Source organism: Phascolarctos cinereus, unplaced genomic scaffold, assembly GCF_003287225.1.
Source record: "Phascolarctos cinereus isolate Bilbo 61053 unplaced genomic scaffold, phaCin_HiC Scaffold_726;HRSCAF=1367, whole genome shotgun sequence".
Taxonomy (NCBI): Eukaryota; Metazoa; Chordata; class Mammalia; order Diprotodontia; family Phascolarctidae; genus Phascolarctos; species Phascolarctos cinereus.
Genome location: NW_027556098.1, coordinates 285,524,608 through 285,546,611, shown reverse-complemented (window position 1 = coordinate 285,546,611; position 22,004 = coordinate 285,524,608). Strand labels below are relative to the sequence as shown.

Genomic DNA, 22,004 nt, shown 5'->3' with positions numbered 1-22,004 from the left:
CAGTTGATGATGGTCCTTCAGATTTTAAATACTCCTCAAGAAACTAACCACACTCATAAAAAGAAAATAAAATCCATAGTAGCCGATAGTGCTTTTACTATTTTCTTTTGCTTTGAGGAAACTCCCCCTAAGTCAGTCTTTTTTCTCAGAAGGATGTGGATAGTTTTTTTGTGAGGGAAGATGACCCCCCACGTGGGGGTCCATGACTAAATGAGAGATATCAAGTCAACAGTTAGTCATACTTTGAAGAAGAGTGTAAAGAAACAGTAGAGATGGAATTGTTTTTGGTAATGTTCCCTGAAAATAACTAGGCTTTTGTTGTTGGCTATGTTTTCCTCATCACCTGTCTTTCTGTGGTTCCTTCCTTCTTCCACATCCCCCATTGGCCTTTCACACACTAAGCCCTAGAGGCTCAGGAGCATTTCTTTCCCACAGATTGTTTGCTAACTTTCCTGTTTGTTGCTGTTTAAACTTCAGGAAAATTTAAACCGTAGTTGCTTATAATCCTCAGCCTCTTATTTCCCTTGTGGGTTCAGGCTAGTTTCTTCCTTTTTTAAGAAGGAAACTAAGAAATCAAAACTGTGGAAATTCCCAAAATTGCCATCTAACAATTTAGGGAATTCCATTTGACAGTCCGGTAATTGGCATGGCCCTAAACAGAAACTTCCAAATTAATTTCAAACATCCACTAGATAAGGTGCTTTAAAATGAAACTCTCTACACTCTTTATTGCATCAGTATTTCTTTCTTTGCTTGTGCCTGAAAATTATGTTTTCTTTATTCAGAATTAATCTAACCAGGCTAACTTTTATTGTGATAAGAGAGTAGAGTTTCTTCTGCTGCCAAGGTGTACTGGATTAGAGTGAATGACTGGTATTTGTGCCACTTTGGCAAAATGTGTTTTTAAAAAGGGGGCTGGCTTGTGAAATTATCCATATATGTGCATTTGGATGTTTGCTTTGATGCATTGTAGTCTTCAAAGAACATAGTTGATATTTTTGTGTAATTACTGGAATCACATGTACTCTGTTTGAACAATCAAGAAAATTCTTATTTACTCTTTCTGATTTTGCACCTAATTTATTATATTGCTTATGGCAATTTTGGGAGAAGGAGGTTAGAACAGCCAGAAGAGAGTCCAAATTAAGGTTCATGGATGTTTAGATGAGCAGAGATATTGGGTGTACATAAACAGAGTGGTCAAACTCAGTAGTCCAGTTGGCTTCTGCTCAAAATTCCTCCCTAAACATGTAAAGTAGACTTTGGCGGAAACTACTGTTCAGAAAAGTGATAATTTTTTTTTTCCTTAGGAAGAGAGCCAGCCAGATAACATAAAGCTTTGCTTTAGAACTACATGTGTTTGAACATTTTCCAGCTTATTGAAGCTTATTTGTAAAGCCATTACAATAGATGCATTAATTTGCAGAAATTAATTTCCCTGAAAAAGAACCCTAAAGATTTTTGTGTACATGTATATTATTCTGTTTGCAGTTTCCTACAGCATTTGAATTCAATGAATATTTTCTGATTACCATTTTGGACCACCTGTACAGCTGCTTATTTGGGACATTTCTGTGTAGCAGTGAGCAGCAGAGAGGAAAAGAGGTAAAATACCATGAATTTCCACAGCTGATGGACCCTTCCCACCCCGTCCTCTCCCCCTATTACTTGGTTGTCTTCGCTGTATTTCAGCTGAGCAGTTGATAGTATGGATCATATTCATTGCTCAGTTCTCTTACATTAAACCATATTACCACTTTCTTCCATACATCTGGATGTGGTTTAATTTTAAAAATTCCTGTCGTTAGCTGAAAGAATCTGTTTTGTCAGCTCACATACCGTTTGTAAGCAGAATGGAACAGTTGCTCATGGGTAAGTGGTAGCATGCCCCCAAGAAATGAAATAAAATGGCGTCTTCCAAGTGCTGCAGTGTTGACTACTTGTGGTTTGACAGTCCTTCAAGGCAAATGTGGAAAATAGAGTTAGAGAAATGCTCTATTTCAAACGAATACAGGTCAGTCATGATTTATATTCTGGGGTTTATGTGAAACTGCAAGTTAGAAAGGTTTTTCTGAAATATGTTTAATGCTTATGTCTAAGTGTCTTCCTGTCCCTTTCTTTTGCCTCCTTCCAAAATACTTGTTCTGGGGTTCTGAACATCTTTCATAATAATCTCAATGGGTATCTTTGCCCAGACACTAATTTTAGTTCTAAAAGGAAACTGTAATAATGTAACAATTTGTATCTTTCCTCTTTTTATCTGCAAAATTTAAGTCTTAAACAGGTGATCATTATTAATGAAGTATTGATGACTGTAAATTCCTTATGTCACAATCCTTATTGTAGCAGCTCTTATGCATTATGAACAATTTACATTTCCCCCTACAAAAGATTTTTATTTTATGGTAGGACAGTCATCTATTTATTACTAATAAATATATATATGTATATGTGTGTGTGTATACATGTTGTATACATACACACAGAGTTGCATGTAGTTTATATAGTATTTGTTAAAATGTTTTTCTTTTTATAGAATCTCCCCAAAAGAACTGTATCACTATGGTCCTATATAAATAGCCAGCTTGAAGACTTCACTAATCCCCTGTATGTGAGCTACTCCAATCATGTCCTTTATCCAGTAGCTAGCATGCGCCACCTAGAGCTTTGGGTGGGATATTACATCAGATGGAACCCACGGATGAAGCCACAGGTAAAAATCTTTATAAAATATGTTCTGGGATTTTTCATTTGAGGAATTTTGATGAGTCCCTCTCTTTCTTCTTAAAAACAAATTAGAAAAAGTATGTTGGCTTATGGATGTGGAAATGAAACAGTAAAGATATAATTGCTAACCTGCTTTTTAAAATGTTATATAAAATTTTATGAAATTCCATTGATAGTATTTTTGAAGTGTACTAGAAAATTTTTATAACTTAGAATCATGTAAAGATAAAACCAAAACCCAGAAGCATGTAATTCTAGCTAGTCTTGGTTTTTAAAGTTAATTTTTTCTTATGCAAGTCTGTGGAAAAACAAGAGGAATTTCCAGTTAGCAATGGAACATTGGTGATCCCATCAGCCCTCAAGGGCTCATTCTTAGTCTGTCTATGCAAATGATCTCCAAATGTATATTCATCTGTTGTTTCTCTCCTGATCAAGTGCCTGTTGGATATCTCAAAAAAGTTGTCTGCCCCATTGCCACTCCACATTCAACATGTCTAAAATGGAACTAATTACTTACCCCTTTTTAACTTCCTTATTTCTGGCAATGCAATAACTGCCATTCTGTACGATGGTACTTCCAGCCACCTAGGTTCTCAACCTTAAGTCATCTTTGACTGCTACAATTCAATCCTGGCATTTCATATATCCAGTCAGTTGCCAAAGCTTATATATTCTCACCTCTATATTTCTCATATTCATTCCTTTATCTTCACTTACATGGCTACCAATGTGGTTTGGACCATCATGTCTTACCTGCATGATTGCAACAATCTGGCTCCCTGTATCCATTCTCCCCTTTCCCGTTCTTCTTGCACTGGTAACGTAATACTCTTAAGGTACAGGCCTTACATCATTCTCCTACTTAAGATGCTTCAGTGGTTTCCTACTGACTTGAATAAAATATAGCTACCCTTTTTTGGGCGGACAGTGATAGGGAGGGGGGCAGCACCAGACCCTTTAGTCTGGTTCTATCCTATTTTCCTAGACTGATTTATTCTTCTTCTTCATATATTTTATGTTCTAGCTAGACTAGCTTTTCTTATTCTCCATGAAATTCTACTTTCTGCCTGTACCTTTACAAAAATAAGTTGACCTTCCTCATCTCTGGAATGCTCTTCTGTGTCCTCCATCCCTTAGAATCACTAGCTTTCAAGGCTTAGCTCAAGCCTGATTTCTTCATGTTTTATATTGACTCATCTGTGTATATATGTTTTTTCTTCCCAGTAGGGTTTAAGCAAGAAACATTCATGTTGTGCCCGTAAGCCATAGGGATGGTAGTTATTGGAGGGTGTGGATGACGCACACAGTTGAATTCACAAATGACTTTTTGTGGTCTTTTTCCTCATAGGAGCCTATTCATAATCGCTATAAAGAACTTCTTGCCAAACGAGCAGAGCTTCAAAAGAAGGTGGAGGAACTACAAAGAGAGATCTCTAGCCGCTCAGCCTCATCCTCAGAAAGGGCCAGTTCTCCTGCACAGTGTGCCACTCCGGTCCAAACTGTCGTATGAAAAGACTTTTCTTTTTTGGCAAGGAGGAACTTTTATCACTGATTCCCTTATCACGGCAGCTTTCCTAGTAGAATGTCTTCTGAATTTAGAACCCATCTGAGAGAGCTTTCAGCCACTTTATTTATTATGCCTCTCTCTAGGGTGAACTACTACTTTAGTACTGCAAGTATCTTATTTAAAAATAACCCCCCTATGCAATTACTTGATTATGTTCTGATAACACTAATTCTACCAAGACACCTACAGGCTATTAGAATGCTCACCCCTGGATCCAGAATGGGAACAAGTTTGTTTTTAAAAGGAAAATACTGCTTCAGAAATTCAACATTATCTAGCGGAAATAGTATAAAAGTTGTCATTAGTGCACCCAACTGAATGGGGCAAAAGTAGCCTACTACAGAGAATAATTAATTCATAAGAATATCAAGTGAATACAGACTTTAATGGCATCACAGGACTGGTGACACAGACATTAAGTGATAGGCCCACATAACTCCAACTTTTTGAGGTTTTGAGGTTTTCCCTGTCAGCAATAGTTGGCTTGTCCTTTTCTCTTGATCGCTTCCTTTGCCCATATTTTTTATAATATGAAAGACCAAGTTTTGAGGCTGTTATGGGGTGGTGACAGCCACAGATTATTAAACATTATCACTGTGTAAAATTTATCACAGTTCTAAAGTGAGGCCTTATAGAAAATATGATGTGGACTCTGAAGTTCAAGTTAACTGACAGCTCTTCAAGTTTTACTTCATTTACCCGCATCTACCAGTTTTATTAATTATACCAGAAATAGGATCATGAGAAGATTAAGTTGTTTGGATTTTGAAAACACAAATCTATCCTACTTTGGTTCTGATACTAATTTTTGTGTCAGAGGCATTATCAAGGTAACTGGTAGGTATAAAGCTACAGTCTGAAATTCTTGCTAGGACTGACACATGGCCGCCCTTCCCCTCCTTCCCCAGTTTTATGTACAGTTTGTTAGATCAGTGATATACTCAGAAGTTTATACCAAGTACTTTACTACTTTTCCCCATAATGAATCCAATAATTTTACTGAATGATTAAACCTACCAACCAAAGAAACTGTTGCATGTAAAAACATGTATTTATTACAATCTCAATGTAAGTAGAGGTAACCTCGATTTCTTAGTTGGCTATAGTAAGATTTCAGCACTGGCATAAATATATGACTGCCTGCTGTCTACTTTACTAAAAGCCATGTGTAATGTAATGTACTGTAACAAAAATAAGCTTGTTGCTCCTTGGGTCTTTAATTAAAACAGAATTCAACTGACTTTTAAACTTTGTGGCAAGTTGTCTGTCTTATTTTGTACAAATGTGCTTATTATTTAAATACTTTTAAAAAGGAAGAGATGCAAATGCTTCATCCCATTCTATAACTGAACTGAATGTTCTATATAAATGTGTACAGAAGTTTCTACTAAGTTTAGTAGTTGGTCCAAATATTCTTTTCCTAGGACACCAGACTCCCTTTCAATTGCTTTTTAATTATTTGTAGCAATAATAGTTGACATTTACATAGTGCTTTAGCAAGGTTTTTAAAGAGTACTTGATCCTTAAAACTCTGCGTAGATGGTCTTACATAGCAGATTAAGAAACTGAATTTCACTAAGTATGTGTAGGAAAAAAAGCAGCAGCCTTAGGCACTGGAAAAGACCCCTAATAAATACTAACTAACTTTTCAATCACCTTTTAAATCTCCCTCTCTAAATCTAGTTATTGCTTTAAGAGGTGGCTTAAGTCAGTAAATATATTTAAAACATGATCTTACATGGGCAGCCACTTCAGCAAAAGTGAATCCACTCCCACTGGCAATCCCAATACAAGTGATCCAGTCACCTTGGCTGTAAGTTATCAGAAAGCACAATACTTTCAGAACATTTGTTCTTATCATCTTTTTCTTGGATGAGACACAATGCCACTCACTGTATGTTACGTTTCAGTACTGTCATAAAATAATTTATCACTCATCCAAATCTTCCCAACGCTTCCTGTGAGCTTAAATGAAACAGATTATGATCTATATTTTACAGATGAGAAACTGAGTTAAAAGAGTTTATGACTTGTTCCAACTTATAGTGTATAGTGATAGTCCCTATCACCCAAACAATCCATTAGCACCCTAGGCACCAAATCATGGAGGAAAAAGATATATTTTCCTTATTTCCTTAGGACCAATTGCTAACATTTATATAGCACTTTTAAGGTTTTCAAAGAAGTTTACAGACATCCATTCTTATTTGGTCCTCACAACAACCCTGTGAGGTAGGTGCTATTATTATCCTTATTTTACAGATCAAGAAGATGAGGTGCAGAGAAGTTAAGTGACCTGCTCACAGTCACACTGCCAATAACTGTCAAGAGGGAGAATCCACTACCATCATTATTTTCCATTTACTACTTCACTAGAGTTCATGCTTCAGTTGTTCCTTCAATGGATCTTGCAACCTGTGAATCTGACTTCTAGAAAAGCATTAATTTTTAACAAAACTTGTTACCAACAAAACAACTCTGGAGCTTGCTGTGAGGGTATTAACCTAAGGGGCCGGGTAATGGCCCACCAAATATTAAAACCATGATTACTCTGTTAAAACAAATATGAAATCGATGAATGATAGTTTCCCTGAAGGTGCTCCTATGCTAGCAATTCAGAATTTTAGCCAATAGTTCTCCACTGTTGAGGTGCATACTTGGATTTAAGTATTTATGAAATCTATAATATAAGCCTGCTACTGAAAACTTTAAGAATAAAGTTTCAGCATTTCCTTAAAACAAAGCTGGCTTTATTGATTTTAATGGCACATTTATAAAAAGTTAACATGTTTTTGTATATTCCAAAATAGGAAGAATTTTTTTACATCATTAACATAATAAATAACAGTTGCTGTGCACAGTTTATTTTGTATATGTACAGAACACTAATAAAGGTAACTATCCAAGGTGTTCAGTATCTATTTCAAGATAAAAAACACACTGCCAGGATTGAATGGCATGATTACGAAGAGGCAATATTTAAAAACAGCAAATGTACATGCTTTTATAACACCCTCCACCCCACCCCAGGTTGGTTTTTCACTTTCTTCCTAACTCTCATTGTCTATTTTCACACCAAAATTTGTTCACACTGAAAAACACTCAGATAATTTTTTTATTGTGCTAACCTCATGTTCTATTTACAGGCTACTACCTTAAATGATTATTTTGGGTTTTCTGGAAATAATAATTTTGTTTTGTTAAAATGGGTTGAAAAGCAACACTAATTTCGCTTAAAACTGGCTAGAAACAAATTGTTTGTTTTGGTTTTAAAAAACTGAATTTTTGCCTTTTTTTTTTGGTAAACTAAAGAGCTACTGAGATAACATACCAGTGGAGAAGGGGGAAAAATGATTTTAATCATTAATTAGTAAAGTCCTATTCTACAACATGAACTGGGATAAGAAAATATTTAAAGGATTTAAAATTCAAAAAGCCTCCATCAGTAGCAAAATAAAGCAATTCTGGGGGTTGGAGATGGAAAAAATACGTTGGGGTAAGGTTTATGAGACTTTTCAAGCAGTGCTGATAACTCTACATACACATTTGTGTTTTGTGTTTAGATAATTTAAACTTAATTTTAATTCAGCTATAGAAGACACAATTTTTAAAAAAAATCCACAAATAAAAACCTGGGAGTTTGTTTACAAAACTGCACAAGTACAGCAAGATTTGCCAAAGGGAATTCAGTAAAATGTGGCTTCTTATGTTTCCAGTAAAACTGTTCAACCTTTACTGGAGCTATTTAAAACAGTGGTCCTCAGCACAAGTATTATTAGTCCCTCAAAAAAGTATAAGAATATGCTATTTTTAATATGTGAATTGTCAACATATGACAAAATATAAATTATATGAATAAAACATTTGACCTAGTACCAATCAATATTCCCAACCTAAGTTATCTTTTTGAATCGAAGTCTGTATGGTTTGCATGTCCTTCAACAACTGAAGGTTTCGACGGCTTTTCTCTCCAGGGTTCCGTTTGACAGAAATAGAGTCCTTCTTAGGGGAGCTCCCAGTGACCCCAGGATAGAGCTTGCTGTTGCCTTCCTGATCCTCCAAACACTTTTTGCTACCCTTTAGCTCCTTCATCTGTCTCTCCAGCTGCAAAACAGCCAAAAGGAAAAAGGAAGATTAGTGTCAGCATTTTTCACTTTACCTTTTGTCGTTTACTAAAGAGTCCCCCCCTATCCCAAAACAGTATTATAAAACAATCTAATGTCACTAAGGACACATTTTAGCATTACTACAAAAGGGCTTTCCAAAGTATTTGTTCCATCCTCATTAGTTTCCTGTGGGATTACAAGAAAATGTGGAAGAATGCTATTCCAAAAGGTGCTGCTGGCATATTTATGTTCTTTTTAGAAGAATAAAATCAAGTCTACTAATTCACAACTTAGAATATGTTCAGTTTTCATAAGCATCACTCAATGACCATTTCCTTATTTAAATATGTAGTTTTAAAAATCTATTCAACTCTGATCTAAAAATATACTGAGAGCAGAGGCCCTTCAAAGCTCAAGATTTTAAAAACCATGAAATGTGAGATACCTTCTACTTTAGGCTTCACATTGTCCATCACTGCACCTTATAACACACTAATGTAATAAAGCCAAGATGGCACAGGTCCTATTTAATTTTATGTGACACCAATAGTTAACAGGGAGGGTTCAAAGGATGAAATCCCATCTCACCCTTCACATTATATTCCTGGAAGTTAAAAATAAAGTGACCTGCATCCACACAGTATCTATCCAACTGATGACTAAGGGGCATGCTTCTCTAATTAGCATTATCAATTCAAAATATACTGGAAGAAATAAAGCCCCTATCCAAAATTAAGGCCCTTTATTTGGTATACAGATTTATGAGGAATATGTTCCAATTGCTGATTAAACATCTGGTACCTAAGTCTGAATGAATGAATGGATGAATGAGTGAAAATTAGCCATGGCTGTAATTACAGAGATAGGAGGAGTTGAGTAGGTCTAGATGCCTTAAAGACCAAACTTTTGGCTAGTGACCACACTACTGTTTATTTTGGAGGTGGACAAAGGGAAGCTTGAAAGTCATATCTACAATTCTATAGTGATTTCCACTTGCTTTTCTCAAAACACTTATTCTAAGTGTTCAAAGGAAAAGATGTTTTAAAATACCATAACCATACATTAAAATGTAAAAGTATGCACACTATAAACCTGCTGTCACTAACACTTGCCTCAGAACAGGAAGGTGAATGAAAGCAGGTTGAAGTTAGCACTGGCAAGGAGGGTAAAGGAAGGTGAGGAAAAAGTGATGTGGGAATAAAGTCATGCGATTATAGTACTGTGTTTGTAATCCACTCCTGCAAAGAAGGTACAAAACCAGAGGACAGGCAACTACCTCAATAACATAATTCCTGAATGCTAAACGTTAGCTAAAGATTATTTCCTAGCCTGATTTGTTTACCCCTTTAGAAACAGCATTCAACTTAAAAGAAAAGTGACTACTTTATGACCATTTAAATGAAATGTTTTTACATTTAAAGACTGTATCTAGGATGAAGTATTCTTATGTACAGGAACTTGTTAGTTCCTTCAGAAAAACTGCAATGTATTGACAGACTTAACCCTTTTCAGCAATGCAAGGATCTAAGACATCTCCAAAGGCCTCATGATGGAAAATACTATCCACATCCAAAGAAAGAACTATGGAGTTTGAATGCAGATTTAACCATACTATTTGCTATTTTTTTTTCTTCTGTTGTGTTTTGTTTCCTCTTTCTGGTGGTTCCTCCTACTGGTTCTAATTAATTCTTACCTAATCTAATTACTAATGTGAAAATGTTTAATAGGAATATATATGTATAGCCTACATAAGATTGCATGCCATCTTGGAGAGGGAGGTGAGGAAAGAGAGGGAGAAAAATTTAAAACTCAAAAGCTTATGGAAGTGATTGTTGATAAACCAAAATAAATTAATTTAAAAAAAAAACTGCAATGTGTTCTTTGGTATCCCCATTACTCTAGAGAAAACACATGTGTGCTTGAGTGAGCACGCACACACACTCTCTCTCTTCTCTCTCTCTCTCTAAGAAGATTCACAAAGTAATAATAACAAATACACTTTCCTCATTGAAACACAGCAGATATTTAATAAGAATTTTTGGTAAAGGAGGACCATCCTGTTGATCACAATTTAGAAAAAGACTTTTGGCTCCACCTAAATAATGTACTACAAAGAGATATTTTAAAAGAAAGCTGAGTGCAGGTAAACTCACTTACCCGGGCCTGATGTTTTCGAACTTTAGTTATTTGATTAGCCTTAGCTTCCATCCTTTCCACTAATTCCTCAAGTTCCCGCTCGAGGTCCTCTTTCAGTTCATTAGTTGGTGTTTCCTGGATAAGTTTGGCTAGTTGTTGGTGATCACTTTACATGAAGAAAAATATGGGTGATTAAATTCTCTTTATTGTTGATGGTTATGTATAAAATAATCACTTAAATATATTTCCTCTCTTGCAATCTATTCACTGGTACTCTGTTGCACCAACCATCAGATTATCAAAATAAAATTTAAACATAAACTTGGGTGTTTAAATGAATACTTTTTTTTAAAAAGGGAGTTTTTTTTAACTTGTAAAAAGTTGGATCATCCTCTACTTATAAAGTAGAACTTCAAATTTATAAATTCTAGTTGTATTTATTTAATGAAATACTGTTTTCTAAATGAAACCAATAACTTTGGCAATTTAATGCAATAAAAATTTATGCAATAAAAAAAATAATAAACCTAATAATATTTGCATAATAACATTGGGCAAAAATTTCCCATCTGAACAAGAATTGTTGAGAAAACTGAAAACAGCAAAGCAGAAATTAAGTTTAGACAAATATCTTATGTAATATACCAAAACTGCTGCTATTTGTCTTTCGTTCTTGAAGATGACCACAACATCAGGGAGGTGATACCATGACATGCAAGTGAATTGGATTTAAGTGAAGGAGGGCTGTGCAAAGTCACCAGCCTCACTTTCTCCTCTAGAACCATGTGGGTCCAGTAGCAATATACAGATCCGAACAACTGGAGATGCCCCAGGATGCAGTTAGGGACCTTGGCCTTAGACGAAAAATGGATGTATGACCTGAACACTAAACGTCATACTATTCTCTGTTCCAATATAAGATCCTTGAGAATAGCAGATATTTCATTTTTTAAAATTTGTATCCAGAGTATCACGCACACTGACTGGCTCAGAGTAGGTGCCTAATAAATGCCTGTTAATTGACTAACACCATAAAAGAGTAAAAGAATAAGGTCAGGCACTTTTAACCACTATATTGACAAAAGATAGATGAAAAAAGACAAAACAGATAAACTGAAAAGCTTTCAAAGGAACAAAATCCATGCACCTAGACAAGGGAAGCTCTAGAATGAGAAAAAAAGTTTGCATCATATATCTCTGATAAGGATGGGAATAAACATTTATAAATTATCTACTATGTACCAGGCACTGTGCTAAACACTTTATAAATATTTCTCATAACAACCCTGGACTACTAAGTGCTTTTATTATCATCCCCATTTTACAGATGAGGAAACTGAAGGAGATAGACATTAAGTAACCTGCCCAGGGTCACACAGCTTGTAATGGCTAAGGCCAAATTTGAATTCTGGTCTTCCTGACTCCAGGCCTGGTATTCTATTCACTGTGCCACTTAGCTGTCTCATATCTAGCGAAGGTTTAATATCCAAGGTACATATGGCATCAACACAAATGTGTATTAAGAGCCACTGAGCAAAGAATAAGTAATCAAAAGATATGAAGATAATTCTCAAAATAAGAACTGCAACCTATTAACAATAAGAGAAGCACAAATCGAAACAACTCTGAGATTCTATCTTCCCAGAAAATTTGCTTCAATGACAAGATGAAAATAGTGTTGGCAAAGTTGTAGCAAGATGAGGGCAGACTAATACACTGTTATTGGAGCAATTAACTAATCCAACCATTCTGGAAAGCAATTTGGAATTGTGCTAAAACTGACAAATGCTCACAGTCTTTGACTCAGATTAAATATTTGCTAAGTATTTAACTCTCCTCAGGTTAACAATTAAAAAGAAAGTTTCCACTAACACAAAAATATATATTATCACCTTCCGCAATAGCAAAAAAATTGGAAACAAAGTAGACGCAAAGTAGTAAATGACAAACCCCCTCAAATACTGTTAAGACCAGAATGACTTTTTTTTCCTTTTCTTCAGAACCGTCCCTCCAAACACCTCTGTTCTTTTCCATTCTTTGTTATGTGGGATGTCTTTGTGGTAAGGAAATAAGGAGTATTCCAAAAGCCATTAAAACTTTAAAAATGCACTAAAACTTTTGGAACATCTTCTATTTAGAATGTAAAAACAAAATATATCAAAATAAAAACAACTTACAAACTCATCTGTCCAAATTCATCCTGTAATGTCTGTAAGACTTCAAATAGTTCTTCATGACAAGTGGAGGAGGAAGAGGATGATGCTGATAACTTCCTGCCTTTACCATTTCGAGGAGACCCCTGCTTTGCCAGGGGAACACTGCTGACCACACGATTATTGCATAAGGCTTTATTATGCTGCTTCATTAAATGTAAAACATGTTGTACATTGGCTACCACTGCATGGCTAGGGGTAGTGGACTTAAGGGAAGAAAAAAAAGGAAAAAAAAGAATGCATTACTTTTTATGAATATGTATTATATACATTTTAAGAGATACAAATTAATCCTTTGTTGTATGTTAGACTGATTTTCCCACTCTAAAAACACTAAACTTGATCAAGGTCACATGAATGAAGATAAAAGTATCTGTTCTGCCTACATCACAGGATTGTTGTGATGATTAAATAAAAAAAAATGAGCAGCTAGCTAGAGTGATAAGAAGCAAGGAGGAAGGGTAAATGAAAGCACTTTAGACATTATCTATATGACCCCGGACCATTCAGCCTCAGTTTACTCATTAATAAAATGGAAATAACAGCAGCCCCTATCTCACAGAGTTGTGAGGATCAAGTGAGATTACACATAGAAAGTACTTTGCATAGTTTAAAGTGCTTAAACAAGTAGTAACTACAATAATGCAAAGATGGACCTGCTTCAGCACAGCTCCTTTTCCTCTATGAACTTTCACTGGATGGTGACATATTACCAAAAACCAGTAACAAACATAAGATTCTATGTTTCAAAGAGGCAGGTGATTTATCTATAGAAGTACCCTACCCTATGCCTCAAAGGGCAAGGAGACCCTAGTAAACAGGAAGATATTAATAGCAGAAGACATGAATATATATGAACAGGATCAGCTATTAAGAGCAGGAAGGAACCTCTAAAAAGGCCATCTAATAAAACTCCCATATTACAGAAATAAGAAAACTGAAGCCCAGAGAAAGTAAATGAGTTGCCCTAGGGTTCACATAGTTGCTAAGTATCTGAGGCATGATTCTGAATACAGATCTTCCAGCCTCCAGGTCTAGTTCCCTATCTATTATACCATACTGATTCTAGATCAGAAGTTCTTAAAACTTTTTTTCATCATCCTTTGACAGTCTGGTAAAACCTATGGACTCCCTTTCAAAGTAATGTTTTTAAATGCATAAAATAAAAATACATAGAATGGCAAAGGAAACTAATCATATTGAAATAGTTATCCAATTATGTTTTACAAAGACAGACCAAAAAAATCCCCCACACCACACATCCCAAGTTAAGAATTGCTGCTCAAGATAAAAGGACTCAGAAGTTAGCTGGCTTGACTACAGCAAAGGAACAGAATTAGAAGAGGAGATAAAGCAGGAATGATAGACAGTCAATCTAAAAAATGGGCTGGAAATAATCTGGAAGCATAATGTTGACAAGTTCACAGATCTCAAGTTAAGAATCTTGACCTAGTCCGACCCCTTCCATTTTACAGACAAGGAAACTGAAGCCCAAACAAGCTATATGCCCAATATCACAATGGGAGCAAGTTGCAGTGCCAGAAACTGAACCCCAGTCCTACTTCCAAATCTAGTGGGCTGCTCCTCATATTCAGGTCACCTGTTTCCCCTTGCTTCCCTACTAAGTTCTTCTCTTAGTAATTTCCTTCTCTTGTCCTACAACATTGCCTGGATTTCTGCTACTTAAGGGTTTCTTCCTTCATATCTTAGACTCCCTCACTTCCATTCCCCTAGCTCCTGTTTTCAGGATATATTTCAGGATATTAGAGATAATCCTTGGAAGTAGAAGCAAAAAATCCCCCTGTACTCTGGCAGACCAGACAAATTATGAGTTCTAATGACTAGATCTTAGCTTCAAAAAAGTACTAGGATTCCAGCAAGAGAACAAAAATTTCCTATTTATCCAACTCACCTTTCCAGCTACAAACGGCATGTCACCCAAGCACAACCTGTAATGTGGCTGTACATGAAAATGGTTCCTAGGGGATTTCTAGGTAAAAAAAAAAGGCAATGAACCAATTATTCATAATTTAGAGCTGCCTATATCATATATGATTAACCTAAAACCTGAATTTATTCCTATTGGGCAGACTGCTTTATCTCTTTATCACATGGCAGTATAACATTTTATACTACATCCTAACTATGAAAGGAAAAAAACAGAAGGAAAAGACCTTGGTATCCACTCTAGAAGGGTTTACAATTTAGTTGACAGAATGGGTACACACACACACAAAATTTAGTTGGCAAGGTGTGTACACACACTCTAAGATTTACAAAGCAACATAAACGAATACAAATTAAAGTACTGCTAATGAGTAAAAAACTGCTGAGGAAATGAAAAGTAAAAGAGTGAATGAAATTCAAAAAACTAAAAAACCTAGATGATAGTTATAGTCAAGGATAGTTAATAATCCATATTTTGATATTTTAAAAACAGCAGCATTCTAAGAGAAGCTATAGGGTGTAATGGCCTCAAGACTCAAGAAGACCTTTGTTCAAGTTCCCACTTGGATATCCCTCTAGGCCATGTGATCCTGGGTAGGTCACTGATGAACCTCTCATCAGTACTCAAGGCAACAATCTAAGATAATAAACTTCAGAGGACACAGATCTTCAGCAGTAGTAGAAGTTCCTGACGTCTCCACACTCATGAAGTCAGATGTTTTGTTTAAAATGAAACAAAAACTCCACACCCCACCTTCTTTCAAAAAACAAACAAACAAAAATAAACCATTCATCAAGGAAAAGGGAGACTAAATGCTGCATTTGTTGGCAGAACATGGTCAACATGTTGGTTTTTCCAAAACTTTATTTTCTTACACTTTTTTTAAAAAATTAATTTATTTTTAGTTTTCAACATTCACTTCCATAAGCTCTTTTGAGTTTTAAATTTTCTTCCTCTCCCTCCCCATCCCCTTCCCAAGGTGCAATCTGATATAGTCTCTACATATACATTATAGTAAACATATTTTCACATTAGTCATGTTGTAAAGAATATGGGAGGAACCACGAGGAAGAAGAAATAAAACAAAACAATAACAAAAAAAGAGAGAGCAAACAGTCTGCTTCCATCTGCATTCAGACTCCATAGTTCTTTCTCTGGACGTGGACAGCATTTTCCTTCATGAGTCTTTTGGTGTTGTTTTAGATCCTTGTGATGAGGTGTGGACCCAAGCCAAGATCTTTGACCCTTGCTCCAAAGGGAATCTGGCTCCCATTGGTTTACAGGCCCAAGCTCCTCATCTGGCTTTGAAAGCCTTAGCCCTACCTTTTGATCTTATTCAGATGCACCTTTGCCACTTGCCCTAAAAAGAATCTGGCTCCCGTTTGTCTACAGGTCCCAGAAAACCCTTAAACTTTCAGGTTCCTTATCAACTTCCCTTATCTCCCTTTTAAAGCCCTAGCCCCACCTGCTGACCTTATTCAGATGCCTTCCAGTTCCCTTCATTATCTTTTCCCATTGTCTATTCAACCTCTCAGAGCTTCCAATCCAAATTCTTACCTAGATCCTTTTCCCAGCCCCCTCCTCTGGCCACCCAAAGTAACTTTAGTGTATATAAGATCCACCCTGGCCCCCATTCAAATGCTGAGAATCTGTCATGCCCAAAAGGCTGAGCTTTTCTCATGCCTGCTCCTCCTTATGGGCGTCACCTGGCCTATATGTTTTATGTCTAATAAACTTTTTCTCTGACTGGAAGATCTGAGTTGAATTCATTCAGGCAGGGCCCACATCACCATCTTGGGGTTCAAGCACACCAAACCTCTAGACCTCTTCGCTTGCTTTGCTGAGAAGACCTAACTCTATAAAAGTTAGTCATCGAATAATGTGGCTGTTACTGTATACAATACTCTTCTGGTTCTGCTCACTTCATTCAACATTAGTTTACAGAAGTCTTTCCAGGGTTTTTCCGAAAAAGGTTTTCCTCCTGCTTCTCATTTCTTATACCACGATAGTATTCCATCCCTCTCCTTTTCCCTCTCCCCCTCTTTCTCTTTCTCTCTGGGCTTTCCTGGCTAGGTTCCTTTCTCAAAGACCAAGGCTTAAACCCAATTCACTGGAGCTTATAGATGGGGCAACAATAGGTCCTTGCCCACGCATCACTTAATGGTTATTTTTTGGGGCCCTCCTGGCTCCAAATGTAAATAGTAACACAGCTTCTCTTTTGACCAGCAACACTGAAGGTCTTCCTCTCCCAGTTTTTGTTTTTGTTTTTTGACTAAAGGGGCCATCCCTTGACTCACTTTTTTTTTTCCTTGACTCACTTCTTAAAGAGGCCTATTCCTTGAATGGGCGTTACCTCACTCAAAGTGAGAACGGAAAAGACCTTAAAAGGGCCAGGGTCTCCCACTGCATCCAGACGAATATCTGTCCACTGGACCCAGACAGCTCTGGAGGAGAAAGTGAGGCTGGTGACCCTGTACAGCCCTCCCTCACTCAAATCAAAGTCAACAACAAGTCATATCATTTTCCTGATGTCATGGTCCTCTTTGAGAAGGACAAATACAATAACAAAAACAACAACAACAACAAAACTTGTTCAGCCATTCCCCAGCTGATAGGCATCCCCTCAGTTTCCAATTCTTGTCCACCACAAAAAGAGCTGCTATAAATATTTTTGTACATGTGGGTCCTTTTCCCATTTTTATGATCTCTTTGGGATACAGACCGAGAAGTGCTATTGCTGGGTCAAAGAGTAGGCACAGTTTTATAGCCCTTTGGGTATAATTCCAAATTGCTCTCCAGAATGGTTAGATCAGTTCACAACTCCACCAACAACGCGTAAGTGTTCCAATTATCCCACATCTTCTCCAACATTTATTATTTTCCTGTTTTGTCATGTTGGCCAATCTGATAGGTGTGATGTGGTACCTCAGAGTTGTTTTGATTTGCATTTCTCTAATCAATAGCGATTTAGAGCATTTTTTCATATGATTATAGATAGCTTTAAGTTCTTCAATTTTCTTTTATCTTTGTTACAAAAGGTGTATGTTTTTAAATGAATGTGATATGGGAATAAAAGAAATCAAACCTTTTCTGAAAAAAAAAGTAGTGATATTTGCTCAGTAAATTAGCCACTTGCCTTTTTAAAAGGTTCCACACACTTAGTTTGCTTAGAAAATCCTAGAGAACCAGCAAAAATACTAAGTTGAAACAATTAACAGCTTTACTAAAGCTGTAGATAATAAAATGAATCGTCAAAAAATCAATGGCATTTCTATATAATAATGACAAAATCTAAAAGGCAATAATACAGGGGGAAATTCCATTGCAATTAACTACAAAATGCATAAAATATCTAGAGATTAATCTACCAAACCATACAAAACACATAAACAGATTCAATTTAAAGTTGTTGATCAGCTCTTCATGATCCCACTTGGAGTTTTCTTGGCAAAGTTCACCATTTCCTTGTCTAGCTCATTTTATAAGAGATGAGCAACTAAGAGGCAAATAGGGTTTAGTGACTTGCCTAGGGTCATACAGCTAGTAAGTGTCTGAGGCTGGATTTGAACTCAGGAAAATGAGTCTTCCTGAATTCAGGCTTAGCACTCTATCCACTGCATCACTTAGTTGCCAAATTCAATTTAAAGGTAATCCTTTAAAAATATAAAGAACAACTTAAACTGCACCAAGCATATTCAGTGCTATGGCTGGGCTGTGCAAATATACTAAAATAAAAATGACAGTTATCAAAGTTAATTTACATCTCAATGCAATACCAATCAAATTAACAAAAGGATACTCTACAGAACTTCATAAAACAAAAACAAAATCCATTTGGAAAAACAAAAGATGTAGAATATCAAGGAAAATGACAAAACACTTCTAGACATCAAACAATATTATAAAATAGCAGTCACAAAAACAACCCAGTAATGGTTAATGAGAGAGAGAGAGAGAGAGAGAGAGAGAGAGAGAGAGAGACAGAGAGAGAGACAGAGAGAGAGACAGAGAGACAGAGAGAGAGAGAGAGAGAGAGAGAGAGAGAGAGAGAGAGAGAGAACTAACTCAATGGAAGAGAACAGGAAAAAAACCTCAATCTCCATCAACACTTCATACTATGTTCCACATATATTCTAAATTGGATATTTGTAACCATAATTTTAAAGACTGAAGAAATCAGAAAAGATCATGTAACCTTTCTTTTAAAATTTTAAAAAAATATATTTAATCAGCAAAAATCCTCCTCACTCTAGCCCACAATCCTAATTAAGAACAAAGGAAAATGAGGTAGCTAGGTGGCACAGTTGATAGAGTACCAGCCCTGGGAGTCAAGAGGACTTGAGTTCAAATCTGACCTCAGACACTTAACACTTACTAGCCGTGTGACCCTGGGCAAGTCACTTAATCTCACTGCCTAGCAAAAAACAAAAAACAAAACAAACAAACAAAACCCCCAAAACAAAAAAAAAGACAAAGTAAAAGAAAACCATTACAAACATGTACAGTCAATCAAAACAAATTTCCACATTGGTCATGTCCAAAAATATTTTTGTCTAAATTCTACACTGATTCTTTCATCTCTCTATGAAGCAGTTTTATCAATAGCCCTCTGGAATTATGGTTGGTCATTATGCTGATAAGAATTCCTAATTCTTTCAGAGTTGTTTGCCTTTACCATATCACTGTCCCCAAATAAACTGTTCTCCTGGTTCTGTTCACTTTAACCTGCATTAGTTCTCTCTGAAACCCTCTCCTATATTATTTCTTCCACCACAATAATAATCCATCACATATATACATACCATAACTTGTTAAGTCTTTCCTCAATCTGTAGATATTCCTTCAAATTTCCATTCTCTGGACCTCACAAATAGCTTTTATACATCTTTAAGAGTCTGCTTTCCTTAGAGTAAACTAATCCCTCCCTTAATCTATCCTCAATTCCTCCTCCTCTTTGCCAACTGAGTAAAAGTATTTTTGTTCCCAACTTTTGTGGATGTGTATTCTTTCCTCCTTTGACCAATTCAGAGAGTGAAGTTGAATTGTTGTTGAGGTGCTCACCCAATCTGCCCCTGCAATGTGCTGTTGGTATAGATATCTGCTTTTCCACCCTGATTATGTGAGATAATTTCCCCAAATCGTTCTTTCCTTTCTCCTGGCATAGTCTTGTTCCCTCTCTATTATTTTAAAATCATCAAAGCATATAAAAGACATCCTCTAAGGCCTTGTCTAATTTGACTCTATGAATCTTGATGCCGATAGGGTTCAGAAGTCACATATATCATCTCTCTACATTGGAATATAAGAAGTTCACCCTTGCTTAGTCATTTTTGATTGTTCATTTGTGTGTACCTTTTTATGTTTCTCTTAACTCCTGTGTTTGAACTTCAAAGTTTCTACAACAGAGCTCTAGTCTTTTCATCAACAGTGCTTGGAGGTAAAACTATGGAGAAAGTTTGCTGGGAGGTGGAACCGAGAGGGTAGAAGAGAGACAGCAACCCAGTAGAATTCTCCCAGCATTCTCCTTCAAACCACTTTAAAATAATACTCCCTAATTTTCACTATTAAAAATCATTAAAAGAAAGAGAAATCAGACAGCCATAAATGAGCTCCTTAAGAGCTCCTCCAAGAAAAAAACATTCCCAGGACCAGATGGATTCATAAGTGAATTCTACCAACCATTTAAAGAATAATTAATTCTAATACTAAATAATCTATCTGGAAAAACAGGCAAAGAATAGGTCCTACCAAATTTGTTTTAAGACACAAATATAGTGCTGATACCTAAAGCAGGAAGATCAAAAACAGAAAAGTAAAGACCAATTTCCCTAATGAATACTGATGTTAAAATTTTAAATAAAATACTAGCAAGGAGATTACAGCAATATATCACAAAGATCATACACTATGACCAGGTGGGATTTATATGCAGGGCTGGTTCAAAATTAGGAAAAATAATCGACCATTTCAATAACAAAAACAACAAAAACCATATGATTATCTTAATAGATGTAGGAAGTTTTTGGCAAAATACAACACTTATTCCTATTAAACACTAAAAAGCATAGGGAATAAGTGGAGCTTTCCTTAAAATGGTAAGTAATATCTATCTAAATCCATCATCAAGCATTATCTGTAAAGGAGATAAGCTAGAAGCCATCCCAATAAGATCAAGGATGAAGCAAGGATCCCCACTATCACCACTATTACAATGAACAACTTTAGCAAAATCGCAGGATGTAAAATAAACCCACATAAATCATTAGCATTTCTATATATTACCAACAAAGTCTAATAGGAAGAGACAGAAAGAGAAATTCCATTTAAAATCACTGCAGACAATATAAAGTGCTTGGAAGCCTACCTGCTAAGATAAACCTGAGAACTATATGAACACAATTACAAAACACTTTTCACACTGATAAAGATAGATGAAAACAATCTATTCATTGCTCATGGGTAGACTCAGCCAATATATTAAAAATGATCGTTCTACCAAAATTCATTTACTCATTCGGTACCACACCAATCAAACTATCAAAAATTATTTAATAGAGCTAGAAAAAAATAATAAAATCCATCTGGACAAAGGGGTCAAAAATATCAAGAGAATCAATGGAGAAAAATATGAAAGACAGCTTAACAGTACCAGATTTTAAACTATACTACAAAGCAATAATCATGATAACAACCTGGTACTGTTTTAAGAAATAGAGTCATGGGGGCAGCTAGGTGGTGCAGTGGATAGAGACCCGGTCCTGAAGTCAGGAGGACCTGAGTTCAAATCCAGCCTCAGACCAAACACTTGACACTTACTAGCTGTGTGACTCTGGGCAAGTCACTTAACCCCAATTGCCTTAAAAAAAAAATAGTGATGGATCAGTGGAACAGATTAAGCAATGATGTTTGTCCTTCATGCCTGAAGAGGAGAAAAATGATACCACTCACTATGCTGAGGTCAAGGTACAATGTGTCTGACTGTGGCTAATCAGACCAATATTAGCTTAGAAAGCTCTAAGACAAGTTGGGCATAAATAGTCCATATGACTATTTGTACGTAATACACAGTAGTAAATTACTATAGTAATCTAGTGTGTGATAAACCCAAAGATCCAAGTTTTTGGAACAAGACCCCACTAGTTTACAAAAATTTCTGGGAAAATTAGAGAACAGTTTGGCAGAAATTAGGTATAGACCAACCTCTCACAACGTAGGTAAAAGAAGGTAAAAAATGGGCATTTTTTAAACACAATAGGTGACATCATATGCAAATTGGGGGAGCATAGGAAATTATACTTGTCAGATCT

The 22,004-nt window shown here is 36.0% G+C and overlaps 2 protein-coding genes across 6 annotated transcripts in view; one reads left to right on the top strand and one right to left on the bottom strand.

Annotated features, from left to right (window-relative positions):
* MTMR2 (myotubularin related protein 2) overlaps positions 1 to 5,542 on the top strand; it is a 106,102-nt gene extending 100,560 nt beyond the window's left edge. For all 3 annotated transcript variants that reach the window (XM_078147158.1, XM_021000657.2, XM_078147157.1), the window contains 3 exons: positions 1,492 to 1,605; positions 2,537 to 2,713; positions 4,076 to 5,542. In XM_078147158.1, the coding sequence (XP_078003284.1) occupies positions 1,492 to 1,605; positions 2,537 to 2,713; positions 4,076 to 4,237 (453 nt within the window). In that variant the 3' untranslated portion in view covers positions 4,238 to 5,542. The remainder of the gene's footprint in view (positions 1 to 1,491; positions 1,606 to 2,536; positions 2,714 to 4,075) is intronic.
* Positions 5,543 to 6,395: 853 nt separating this feature from the next.
* The window catches only part of CEP57 (centrosomal protein 57), a 66,989-nt gene continuing 51,380 nt past the window's right edge, over positions 6,396 to 22,004 (bottom strand). For all 3 annotated transcript variants that reach the window (XM_021000557.2, XM_021000555.2, XM_021000556.2), the window contains exons 8-11: positions 14,662 to 14,739; positions 12,714 to 12,955; positions 10,558 to 10,702; positions 6,396 to 8,398 (exon numbers count right to left, since the gene is read on the bottom strand). In XM_021000557.2, the coding sequence (XP_020856216.1) occupies positions 8,174 to 8,398; positions 10,558 to 10,702; positions 12,714 to 12,955; positions 14,662 to 14,739 (690 nt within the window). In that variant the 3' untranslated portion in view covers positions 6,396 to 8,173. The remainder of the gene's footprint in view (positions 8,399 to 10,557; positions 10,703 to 12,713; positions 12,956 to 14,661; positions 14,740 to 22,004) is intronic.